At 39.7% G+C, this 12,074-nt stretch overlaps 2 protein-coding genes across 2 annotated transcripts; both read right to left on the reverse strand.

Moving 5' to 3' along the window:
• Positions 1-512: 512 nt before the first annotated feature.
• On the reverse strand, positions 513-5,290 carry LOC148087678 (uncharacterized). The gene is made up of 2 exons (XM_087790363.1): positions 5,252-5,290; positions 513-3,243 (listed from the first exon to the last, which is right to left on the reverse strand). Exons 1-2 carry the CDS (start codon positions 5,268-5,270, stop codon positions 1,895-1,897), a joined length of 1,368 nt encoding a protein of 455 aa, XP_087646489.1. The 5' UTR covers positions 5,271-5,290; the 3' UTR covers positions 513-1,894.
• Positions 5,291-7,687: 2,397 nt separating this feature from the next.
• Positions 7,688-11,569, reverse strand: LOC148087679 (uncharacterized). The gene is made up of 2 exons (XM_087790343.1): positions 11,498-11,569; positions 7,688-9,358 (listed from the first exon to the last, which is right to left on the reverse strand). The coding sequence occupies exons 1-2, from the start codon at positions 11,514-11,516 to the stop codon at positions 7,713-7,715; spliced, it is 1,665 nt and encodes a 554-aa protein (XP_087646469.1). The 5' UTR covers positions 11,517-11,569; the 3' UTR covers positions 7,688-7,712.
• Between the last annotated feature and the right edge of the window lie 505 nt (positions 11,570-12,074).

The following is a 12,074-nucleotide window of genomic DNA, read 5'->3' on the forward strand; positions in this document are numbered from 1 at the left end:
AATTCATTTTGCCGGTTATTTTTAATTTTTATTCATTTTCTTGAATGTCTTCATTACTGTATTCATGTTTTGCATTGTGGGTCAGAGAGGACCACAATTTAATTTATGCTGTATGTCTTAATACATGCATATTTGACAATAAAAGAACTTGAACTTTTATATATATTACAAGTGTATATACGCGTGTGTGTGTTGCACAGGTGAGCCACAATTTCTATTTAAGCACATAGATGATCTGAAAATCGTCACGTTGTCTGCTCAGCGCTTCTTGTCGCTGATTCATATATTTTTCTCTTAAGACGTTCCTAACAGGCTCTTGATTGACTGTGTAAATAACTATTCATGTTAAAAAACTCTGTATGTATAATATAAACATTTTATGAACAAATAGAAACTATTAATTCAGTTCAAATTCATGTTTTTATTGTGTTTTCTGCAGAGTAGTCTCCCTGCTTCATTTAATTATGATTGTTTTGTTTTGATTCATAGTCGCTCATATGGGTTCAGATCGCGGATGCAGCAACTTCATCAGGGAGCCTAGACTTTCCTCGCCCCAGCTACATTATTTAGCTCCTCTCGGGGGACCCAAAGGTGTTTCCAGACCAGCTGGGAGACATAGTCTCTCCAGCACGTCCTGGGTCTGCCCTGTGGTCTCCTACCGGTGAGACGCGCCCTGAACGAACACCTCACCAGTGGGGCGTCCTGGAGGCAACTCAACTACATCTTCCAGGGATTTCTCCTCAATTGTGATTGGTTGGTAGGATTTGGTGTTAAGCCTCATGACCTTGGTCTTCCCAGCGTTTATTGTGAGTCCCAACTGTTCACTAAGTACATGTAGTTTGGTGTTTTTTTATTGAATGTGTGTATGTGATCCTGAGATCAGAGCCAGGTCATCTGCAAAATGGAGTTCTTCCAGTTGTTCAAAAGGGTTCCACTTTATTCCTGTCCTTTGACCATCTACTGACATCTTCATGACCAAGTTGATGGCGATAAGGAAGAGAAGGGGTTACAGTAGGCAACATTGGCGTACTCCTGTTTTTATGTGGAGGGTGTCCTAGAGCTTACCATTTGGGACGACTTGACCTGTGACTCCATCATACATGCATTTGATGATGTTGACCAGTTTTATTGGTATTCCATAGTGATGAAGTAGCTGCCATAAGATGTTTCTGTCCAGACTGTCAAAAGCCTTTTCAAAGTCGAGAAAGTTTATGAACAGCGATGACTGCTATTCAATGCATTGTTCGACAATTATTCTGAGTGATGCAATATGATCTGAAAAGGACTTGTTTTTATGGAAACCTGCTTCTTCTCTTCTGAAACTTTTGTCCAGTGGTTCTTGAATTCTGTCTAGGAAAACACAGCAGATGATTTTGCTGGGGGCTGAGAGGAGCGTGATGCCTCCCCAGTTTTTACATTCACTAAGATTCCCTTTCTTTGGCACTGTGATGATTAACCCCTCCTTCTAGTCAGTGGGAATCTCCTCTTTTTCCCAGATGTCATTTAGAAGCCCATGGGGGATACCAGGGGTAGCGTTGGTGTCTGCTTTCAGTAGATCAGGTGGGATATTGTCATTCCCAGGTGCCCTGCCCATCTTCAGCTTTTTGATAGCCTGCCGTATTTTCTCTTATTCTTCCACAGTTGATATTAAGGTCTTTTCCTGCTTCTTCAGTGACTTGTGGGTCTATTGAGGACCTCTTCAAAATGTTCCTTCCAGCGCTCCAATTGCTGGGACTCTTTGGTGAGAAGGTTCCCCTGCTTGTCCCTAATAGGCCGACTTGTGTTGTCTTTTCCCCAGACAGTTGACGGGTTATTCTGTACAGTTCCTAAGCATTCCTATCTCTGCTGTTTCCGCTTCATTGGCCAGCTCTTCCTTTTGTGCTTTCTTGTCCCTTTAAGCTTTTACGGACAATCCTGTTCTTTTCTTAGTAGTCCTGTCGGAGGTGTTTCTTGTTGTTGTCATCGGTCTCTCTGTTAAGTTTGGCTTTGATATCATGTCTATCTTCAATCTCTTTCCAGGTTGCATCTGTGAGCCAGATCTCTTTAGCCCAGAACAGATTTGCATTTTCAGGTGTTTATTTAGATTCGTCTTCCGACTAAAAGAATGACCACACTGCAAGCATGAAAAAGCTTTTTCTCCTGTGTGGGTTCTCATGTGTGTCTTCAAACTCTCTCTGTAAGTAAAATATGTACCACACTGCGAGCAGATGTAAGGTTTATCCCCTGTGTGAATTCTCATGTGTATCTTCAAACTCTCTGTCTGAGTAAAGGATTTACCACACTGTGAGCAGATGAAAGGTTTTTCTCCAGTGTGTGTTCTCATGTGCATCTTCAAACACCCTCTGGCAGTAAAAGAATTACCACACTGCGAGCAGGTAAACGGTTTTTCTCCCGTATGAGTTCTCATGTGTCTCTTCAGATTCCCTCTCACAGTAAAGGATTTACCACACTGCAAGCAGATGAAGGGTTTTTCTCCAGTGTGAGTTCTCATGTGTTTCTTCAAACTCCCTGTCTGAGTAAAGGATTTACCACACTGCAAGCAGATGAAGGGTTTTTCTCCAGTGTGAGTTCTCATGTGTTTCTTCAAACTCCCTGTCAGAGTAAAGGATTTACCACAATGCGTGCAGATGGAAGGTTTGAAAGTGTGCATTCTCTTGTGACTGTTTAGATTCGTCCTCTTTAAGAAACGTTTTTCACAAAACGAACAACTAAAAGGTTCTTGACTGCAGTATTTTGTGTGTTTACTCAGTCCAGATTTTGAAGAACATTTCTTCCCACATCCAGAGCAGATCAGTGATTTGGATTCATCATCTTCCTTCTCACCGACATGAACGTTTGGATTCTCCACAGAGTTTGAACCTGACTGAGTGTAACTGGTTTCTCTCCAGTCTTCACTGTCATCAGTGTCAGATTCAGAAGACAGCCCCCTCTGGTGGTCAAGACGGAGAGGTGTATGCAAGTAGCTGACTGGTTCTGGTCCTCCACAGTTGTCTCCATCATCTTCTGCCTTCATTTGAAGAGTCAGGTTTTTGGTGACATCCTCATATTCATTCTTCACATCAACAGGCGTGTGGAAGAACTGGGAGAGATTTTTTTCTTTCTCTTGTATTTTGGGACTGTAGCTGCACTTCCGTTCCTCAACTTCTTCTTTAATAAAATGATGTTTTTGTTCCTCCTTAATCAGACTGTAACAGCCCTCATGTCCCTCAACGTCTTCTTTGATCACCAGCAGCTGCTGGACATCTGCAGGGACACAAACACACCCGACTCACTGACCAAACAAATATGTATTAACTATTGTTGGTGTTGTATCAGTGGACGTGTTATATACGCGTTATACATTTATAATTCACAAGTCAGTGATTACTCAAAAGTTATCACGTACGTCATAATATTGTCATATTACATTATCTCTCAGTGCTGAGAAACCTCAGTTTTTTACCCAGAACACCTTGTAAGAGAGAAACCCAGGAAGCATCCTTAGAAGGTGACTGAGCCTGTAATGCATTACATGTTGCTGTTACTCAGTAGTTTAAGGCATTACAAAATAATTATATTAATCATTTACTTTGAACAACTACCAGTAAAATGCATTAATTTCATTTTAAATAAATGATTTCTTTCATAATTATTCAGCTTTCATAAAGTCTGCTGGTAGAACAAATCACTCTGAATTCATTTAAGGTAAGGTAAGGTAAGGTAAAACTTTATTGATGCACATAATGTCCATTTGTAATAATATCTTATTTGAATATTGCTCAAAATAATCTTTGTTTGAAACGTTGACTTTTCTTTTGAAGCCAAGATCTAATCTTTGATTGTTGATTAAACACTAACATGGCATTTGTATTCTAGTTGCTCGTCCTGTGTTCTCTCCGGTCCTTTTTACATTGTACACGTCCGACTTTTAATATCAATCAGGGCTCTGATATTGAAAGTCCTGGGGTTCAGATCAGGATGAGACCCGCAGCAGCAGTCGCTCGCGGGAACTCCCACGACATCGGACGTGTTCGATGTTTGGTCAGCATTCATCTTATTGAAGCGTGTGACAACACATCAGTGCTGCCGTCTGCACGGACCTCAACGAGTGGTGGTCAGATCTTTTCATTTCCTGTTCTTTATTTCGGCTTTAACAACAGAGATGAACGTGTGTGACCGTTGCTGTTCCCTTTGTAGGATCTGCTCGTCTCTCAGTGACTCGGTGTCATCAGAAACCTGAAAAACCTGGGTGTTGTATTTGACAAAGACATGTCTCTTGTTCAACACTGCAGAAAACTGACCAGAAACTGTTTCCTAGAGAAAAATCTCTAAACTTAGGGAAATGTTGTCGGAACATGATCTGGAGCTTGTAATCCATGCGTTTGTTTCTTCTCGTTTAGACTATTGTAACAGTTTGTTTTAATGTCTTAACAAGAAGGAGTGTCTCGCCTGCAGTTGATACAGAACTATGCAGCGAGAATTCTGACCCGCTCTACTAGAAGAACTCACATTTCTCCGATCCTGAAAATAATTCACTGGATGCCAGTTTCTTTCAGGATCAGCTTTAAAATGCTGGTTCTTACTTTCAGATCTATTCATGGTCAGGCTCCTCCTTACATCACTGATCTGATCCAGCCTTACACCCCAGCTCGGGCTCTGAGGTCTGTGGATCAGAATCTACTGATGGTTCCACGCACACGGTTCAGGACCAGAGGAGAGAAATTCTTCCAGACTGTTGCTCCTAAGCTTTGGAACGATCTTCCTCTCCCTCTCTGTTTGATGATCTACTGACTCCTTCAAGAAACATCTCAAGACATTTCTATTCATGCAGGCTTTTCCTTGATATTCTGAGAATCCTGTGTTTGTCTCAGTGTTGTTTTTAAGTATATATTTTATTGAGTATTGTTTTGATTGTTCAAGCGCTTTGTGACACTAGTCTGGAAAAGCGCTCTATAAATTTAAATTACTTACTTACTTACATTCAAGTCAGCACGAAGGTTGTAATAAACAATACTAATAGACTGTAGCTCTATTGATTTCACGTGTAATATGTTATACAGTTACAGTATCTCTGTCACAATATTATTGTGTCGTGATTCATAAATGCAGCCATTATACTGTTTTATTGAAACACCTGAACATTATTTTACACACCTTTTTCCACGACCTCTTGCGCCATGATATCATGTTCCACACCGTCTCATATTAATGACGTACACAACGTATTAACAACGTCATTATTCCCACCTTAGATACAAATATATGTGAGTACCTGGATGTATGGTCTCCATCTCCGTTTGGTGGAGTTGCTTCGGTGTGTTCTGGTGGAAGAAAATGGAGGAGAGTGAAGATCCTTTGTTTACCACTAAGTCACGTGCGACAGTTTTCTTCTTCTGACGTCGTAGTTAGTTCACTCTGTTGCCATCTAACGGCCGAAATGTGTACTTCAACACAGTCAAGAATATTTAGACTGTCGACACATATAAACATTTTCAATTAGAATTCCATTAAATATTAGTTTGAAATAAATCAAATTTAAATGAGTTAAAAAAATAAAAATATATGTTTTTAAAAGGATATGAAAGTATGAATCACAGACCAAAAGGATCAGTGTTTAGTTAAAGACGTTGACAGTAAAGGATCTTTGATGTGGTCCATCAGTTTCCTCCTCAGATTCAGGTAGAAGTCTTTATGCTCCTGCCCTGACAACATGTTCTTTTGATAATGACCTCTAGCGGCCAAAATAGAAACAGACGAACTCGCAAGATGAATATATATCATGAGTTGTTTCTTACTGTTGGACAGAAGCAAGTGTCTTACCTCTCAGTATTATCATGTTGAGAAGTTCACATCCGAGACACAATAATGATCAAACGGTAACACACAAGTGTTTGTATTTAAACGAGTGGATATTAAATTGATCACTTTTTTTTTTTAAAAAGCAGCAAAAGCCAATTTCCTTTATATGATCATGTGTTCGGAGCCACCTCCCTCGAGAATACATTTATATTAAAGTACCATCAAATGAATGTGCAAGAAAGCAGCAACTACTTGTTTTATAAATATTACAAGTGTATATACACGTGTGTGTGTTGCACAGGTGAGCCACAATTTCTATTTAAGCACATAGATGATCAGAAAATCGTCACTTTGTCATGACTACTCAGCGCTTCTTATCACTGATTCATATTTTTATTCTCTTAGGACGTTCCTAACAGGCTCTTGATTGACTGTGTAAATAATTATTCATGTTAAAAAACTCTGTATGTATAATATAAACATTTTACAAACAAATTAAGGAACATAAACTGTTAATCCAGTTCAAATTCATGTATTATTGTGTTTCCTGCAGAGTAGACTCCCTGGTTCATTTAATTATGATTGTTTTGTTTTGATTCATAGTCCTCCGTTCATACGGGTTCAGATCGCGGGGGCAGCAACTTCATCAGGGAGCCCAGACTTTCCTCGCCCCAGCTACATCATTTAGCTCCTCTCGGGGGACCCAAAGGTGTTTCCAGACCAGCTGGGAGACATAGTCTCTCCAGCACGTCCTGGGTCTGCCCCGTGGTTCTCCTACCGGTGGGACTTGCCCTGAATGAACACCTCACCAGTGGGGCGTCATGGAGGCATCCTAATCAGATGACGTCTTTCCCTGTGACCTGGTTTGTGGCAAATACAAATAGTTTCCATATTTTTTGTATTTTCCTCTTTGTGTTCTTCCCTTCCCCAGATTTGGGTATCTTCTACGTGAGGAGTAAATCATAAATCTACCATGGCCTCTCCCTTGATAGAAAATGTCTGTCACCATCCAAACTGTCCACAACGGAAAAATTGACATTCTTTGTTGCTTCAATTTTTATCACTTATCATTTTCTCTGCATGTTTGGTATAATCAAAAATGAATGTTTGCTCTCTTAGAAGTCACTGGATGCAGTAAGATTGCCGATCAAATTGTACTGAATAACCTCAGCCAGAGTCTCATCATGAACAACAATCTTTTTGTTTCCTTCCTGACATTCTTTTGCTCTTTTTTCACCTCTTCTTTCTCTCTTCCACCATCTTATTGGCTTCTTTACAACGAAATGCCTGTGATCTTCTTTTTCCAACTTAATTTTCTGGCCTTTCTTTTCTCAGTATCTGTTAATTGAACTCCCTCCACACCCTCTAGACAACTTTAGCCATTTATAAATTTCTATTTTGTCATTTTTAAAAGCGTTTTATCTTAGATGTCACCTTACTGCTAGTTTTTATTTGCAAGGATTTTCCCAGCGCTATACTCTTATTCTGCGTAATTAACTACTTTAGATAACTGTACAAGGTCAGGCACATTAGTCTACCTTGAGTAGTAAATTACCTACTAGTCGACCAGACATTATTCAACTTACTGCGCTGAGTCTACTTCAACAGTGATCCCTAAGCACACGCTTTTTGGTCTTTCTAATAATATTTCGTTTAAATAAGAATATTTTAAGACCTATGGTCTCTGACCATTCACACAGAGTGGATTTCTGTGTACTTATCGTACCAAAACTGAAGTCTCTTCTCTACTCAACTTTATTTATAGAGCACTTTAAAACAACAGCAGTTGACACAAAGTGCTGTACAAGAACATGAAAATATCACCTAAAATAAGAACAGTTAAAAACACTAAGATAATACAATACAAGCAAATAAAACAAGTAAAGAGTCCCATGCTGGTTTAAAAGGCCAGGGGATAAAAATGGGTTTTGAGGCTAGTTAGAAGAGCAGATAAAAGGTTTTTCTCCTCTGTGCGTTCTCATATGTGACTTCAGATGCCCAATTTGACTAAAAGATGTACCACACAGAGAGCATGTAAAAGGTTTTTCTCCTGTGTGAGTTCTCATGTGTGTTCTAAGATAATCACCCCGTAAAAAAGATAAACCACACAGCGAGCAGACAAAAGGCTTTTCTCCAGTGTGAGTTCTCATGTGATTTCTCAAATAATCTCCACGTTTATAACATTTACCACACTGGGAGCAGGTGAAAGGTTTTTCTCCTGTGTGAGTTGTCATGTGTGACTTCAGATTCCCATTATGGAGAAAACATTTTCCACAATGAGAGCACGTGAAAGGTTTTTCTCCTGTGTGAATTTTCATGTGTATCTTTAGACTCCCTTTACGAGCAAAAGAATAACCACACTGCGAGCAGGGAAAAGGTTTTTCTCCTGTGTGAGTACTCATGTGTGTCTTCAAACTCCCTTTTCGAATAAAGGATTTACCACACTGCGAGCAGATGAAAGGTTTTTCTCCTGTGTGAATTCTCCTTTGTTTCTGTAAACTCTCCTTCCAAGTAAAAGAATTACCACCTTGCGGAAAGATGACAGGTTTTTCTTCAGTGTGAGTTCTCATGTGTGTCACAAAAGTCCCTCTCCGAGTAAAGGATTTACCACAATGCCAGCAGATGAAATGTTTTTCTCCTGTGTGAGTTTTCATGTGTTTCTTCAAACTCTCTGTCTGGGTAAAGGATTTACCACACTGTGAGCAGATGAAAGGCTTTTCTCCAGTGTGTGTTCTCATGTGTATCTTCAAACTCCCCCTGGCAGTAAAAGAATTACCACACTGCGAGCAGGTAAACGGTTTTTCTCCAGTATGAGTTCTCATGTGTCTCTTCAGACTCTCTGTCTGAGTAAAGGACTTACCACACTGTGAGCAGATGAAAGGTTTTTCTCCAGTGTGAGTTCTCATGTGTTTTTTTAAACTCCCTGTCTGAGTAAAGGATTTACCACACTGCGTGCAGATGAAAGGTTTTTCTAAAGTGTGAATTCTCTTGTGATTGTTCAGAGTCTTCCTCTTTAAAAAACATTTTCCACAAAACGAACAACTAAAAGGTTCTTGACAGCAGTCTTTTGTGTGTTTACTCAGTTCAGATTTTGAAGAACATTTCTTCCCACATCCAGAGCAGATCAGTGATTTGTACTCATCATCATCTTCCTTCTCACCGACATGAACGTTTGGATTCTCCACAGAGTTTGAACCTGACTGAGTGTAACTGGTTTCGCTCCAGTCTTCACTGTCATCAGTGTCCGATTCAGAAGACAGCCCCCTCTGGTGGTCAGGACGGAGAGGTGTATGCAAGTATTTCGCTGGTTCTGGTCCTCCACAGTTGTCTCCATCATCTTCTGCCTTAATTTGAGGAGTCAGGTTTTTGGTGACATCCTCATATTCATTCTTCACATCAACAGGCGTGTGGAAGAACTGGGAGGGATTTTTTTCTTTCTCTTGTATTTTGGGACTGTAGCTGCACTTCCGTTCCTCAACTTCTTCTTTAATAAAATGATGTTCTTGTTCCTCCTTAATCAGACTGTAACAGCCCTCATGTCCCTCAACGTCTTCTTTGATCACCAGCAGCTGCTGGACATCTGCAGGGACACAAACACACCCGACTCACTGACCAATCAAATATGTATTAACTATTGTTGGTGTTGTATCAGTGGACGTGTTATATACGCGTTATACATTTATAATTCACAAGTCAGTGATTACTCAAAAGTTATCACGCACGTCATAATATTGTCATATTACATTATCTCTCAGTGCTGAGAAACCTCCGTTTTTTACCCAGAACACCTTGGAAGAGAGACACCCAGGAAGCATCCTTAGAAGGTGACTGAGCCTGTAATGCATTACATGTTGCTGTTACTCAGCAGTTTAAGGCATTATAAAATAATTATATGAATCATTTACTTGGTACAACTACCAGTAAAATGCATTAATTTCATTTTAAATAAATTATTACTTTCATAAATATTCAGCTTTTCTAAAATCTGCTGGTAGAACAAATCACTCTAAATTCATTTAATGCACATAATGTCCATTTGTAATAATATCTTAGTTGAATATTGCTCAAAATAATCTTTGTTTGAAATGTTTACTTTTCTTTTGAAGCCTCGGGGAGATCAATATACGACACTTCACTCCTGCCTCAACTTTAGAGTAAAAGTTTACTGTACACATCTCATCTTTCTGTATATCTCAGGTTTTTTTTTTGGTTTTTTTACTGCTTGAATTGTGAATTTCTCTACAAAGATAAATAAAAGCATCTATCTTTGATAGTTTGAGTTTGACACTCGCGACAGTTACCAACGTCCCGTGAGTCTGTTTCCTCCTCCCCTTCTCATCGACACAGACTCTGTGGAATATCGGATGATCTATCGGGTACCGGACTATTTCCACAAATGATCGAGAAGGAGATCTGGGGTTCAGATCAGGATGAGACCCGCAGCAGCAGTCGCTCGCGGGAACTCCCACGTCATCGGACGTGTTCGATGTTTGGTCAGCATTCATCTTATTGAAGCGTGTGACAACACATCAGTGCTGCCGTCTGCACGGACCTCAACGAGTGGTGGTCAGATCTTTTCATTTCCTGTTCTTTATTTCGGCTTTAACAACAGAGATGAACGTGTGTGACCGTTGCTGTTCTCTTTGAAGGATCTGCTCGTCTCTCAGTGACTCGGTGTCATCAGAAACCTGAAAAACCTGGGTGTTGTATTTGACAAAGACATGTCTCTTGTTCAACACTGCAGAAAACTGACCAGAAACTGTTTCCTTCAACTGAGAAAAATCTCCAAACTTGTTGTCACAGAATGATCTGGAGCTTGTAATCCATGCGTTTGTTTCTTCTCGTTTAGACTATTGTAACAGTTTGTTTTCTTGTCTTAATAACAAGGAGTGTCTCGCCTGCAGTTGATACAGAACTCTGCAGCGAGAATTCTGACCCGCTCTACTAGAAGAACTCACATTTCTCCGATCCTGAAAATAATTCACTGGCTTCCAGTTTCTTTCAGGATCAGCTTTAAAATTCTGGTTCTTACTTTCAGATCTATTCATGGTCAGACTCCTCCTTACATCACTGACCTGATCCAGCCTTACACCCCAGCTCGGGCTCTGAGGTCTGTGGATCAGAATCTACTGATGGTTCCACGCACACGGTTCAGGACCAGAGGAAAGAAATTCTTCCAGACTGTTGCTCCTAAGCTTTGGAACGATCTTCCTCTCCCTCTCTGTTTGATGATCTACTGACTCCTTCAAGAAACATCTCAAGACATTTCTATTCATGCAGGCTTTTCCTTGATATTCTGAGAATCCTGTGTTTGTCCCAGTGTTGTTTTTTAAGTATATAGTAGTAGTATTGTTTTGATTGTTCAAGCGCTTTGTGACACTAGTCTGGAAAAGCGCTATACAAATTTAAATTACTTACTTACTTACATTCAAGTCAGCACGAAGGTTGTAATAAACAATACTAATAGACTGTAGCTCTATTGATTTCACGTGTAATATGTTATAAAGTTACAGTATCTCTGTCACAATATTATTGTGTCGTGATTCATAAATGCAGCCATTATATTGTTTTATTGAAACACCTGAACATTATTTTACACACCTTTTTCCACGACCTCTTGCGCCATGATATCATGTTCCACACCGTCTCATATTAATGACGTACACAACGTTTCAACAACGTCATTATTCCCACCTTAGATACAAATATATGTGAGTACCTGGATTTAAGGTTTCCATCTCCGTTTGGTGGAGTTGCTTCCGTGTGTTCTGGTGGAAGAAAATGGAGGAGAGTGAAGATCCTTTGTTTACCACTAAGTCACGTGGGACAGTTTTTTTCTTCTGACATCGTTGTTAGTTCACTCTGTTGCCATCTAACGGCCTAAATATGTACTTCAACACAGTCAAGAATATTTAGACTGTCGACACATATAAACATTTTAAATCTGACTTTCATTAAAGATTCGTTTGAAATAAATCAAAACGGAATTAGTAGTGAAAAAATGAAACAAAAAACAAGTTTTTAAAAGGATATGAAAGTATGTGACAAAATAGCTGCCCCTTTCGCAAAGTGTCCTTCAAACTCAAAGGTGAGAGTTTCACTATAGGGAATTTGCTGTGTTAAACCATTTGCTGAGAGCTGTGTCTCTTAAAATAGTTTTGTCTGCGCCAGTATCAACCAAGAGTGGGTTGACCGTTAACACAAACATTGATGTCTGGGCGTATCTGGGGAGACGTTTGATCGACGGTTAACAAGGCATCCTGCAACCGCCACCAATGTCTGTCATTTAATTCATA

Source organism: Callionymus lyra, chromosome 1 (genome assembly GCF_982586985.1).
Source record: "Callionymus lyra chromosome 1, fCalLyr1.hap1.1, whole genome shotgun sequence".
NCBI lineage: Eukaryota > Metazoa > Chordata > Actinopteri > Syngnathiformes > Callionymidae > Callionymus > Callionymus lyra.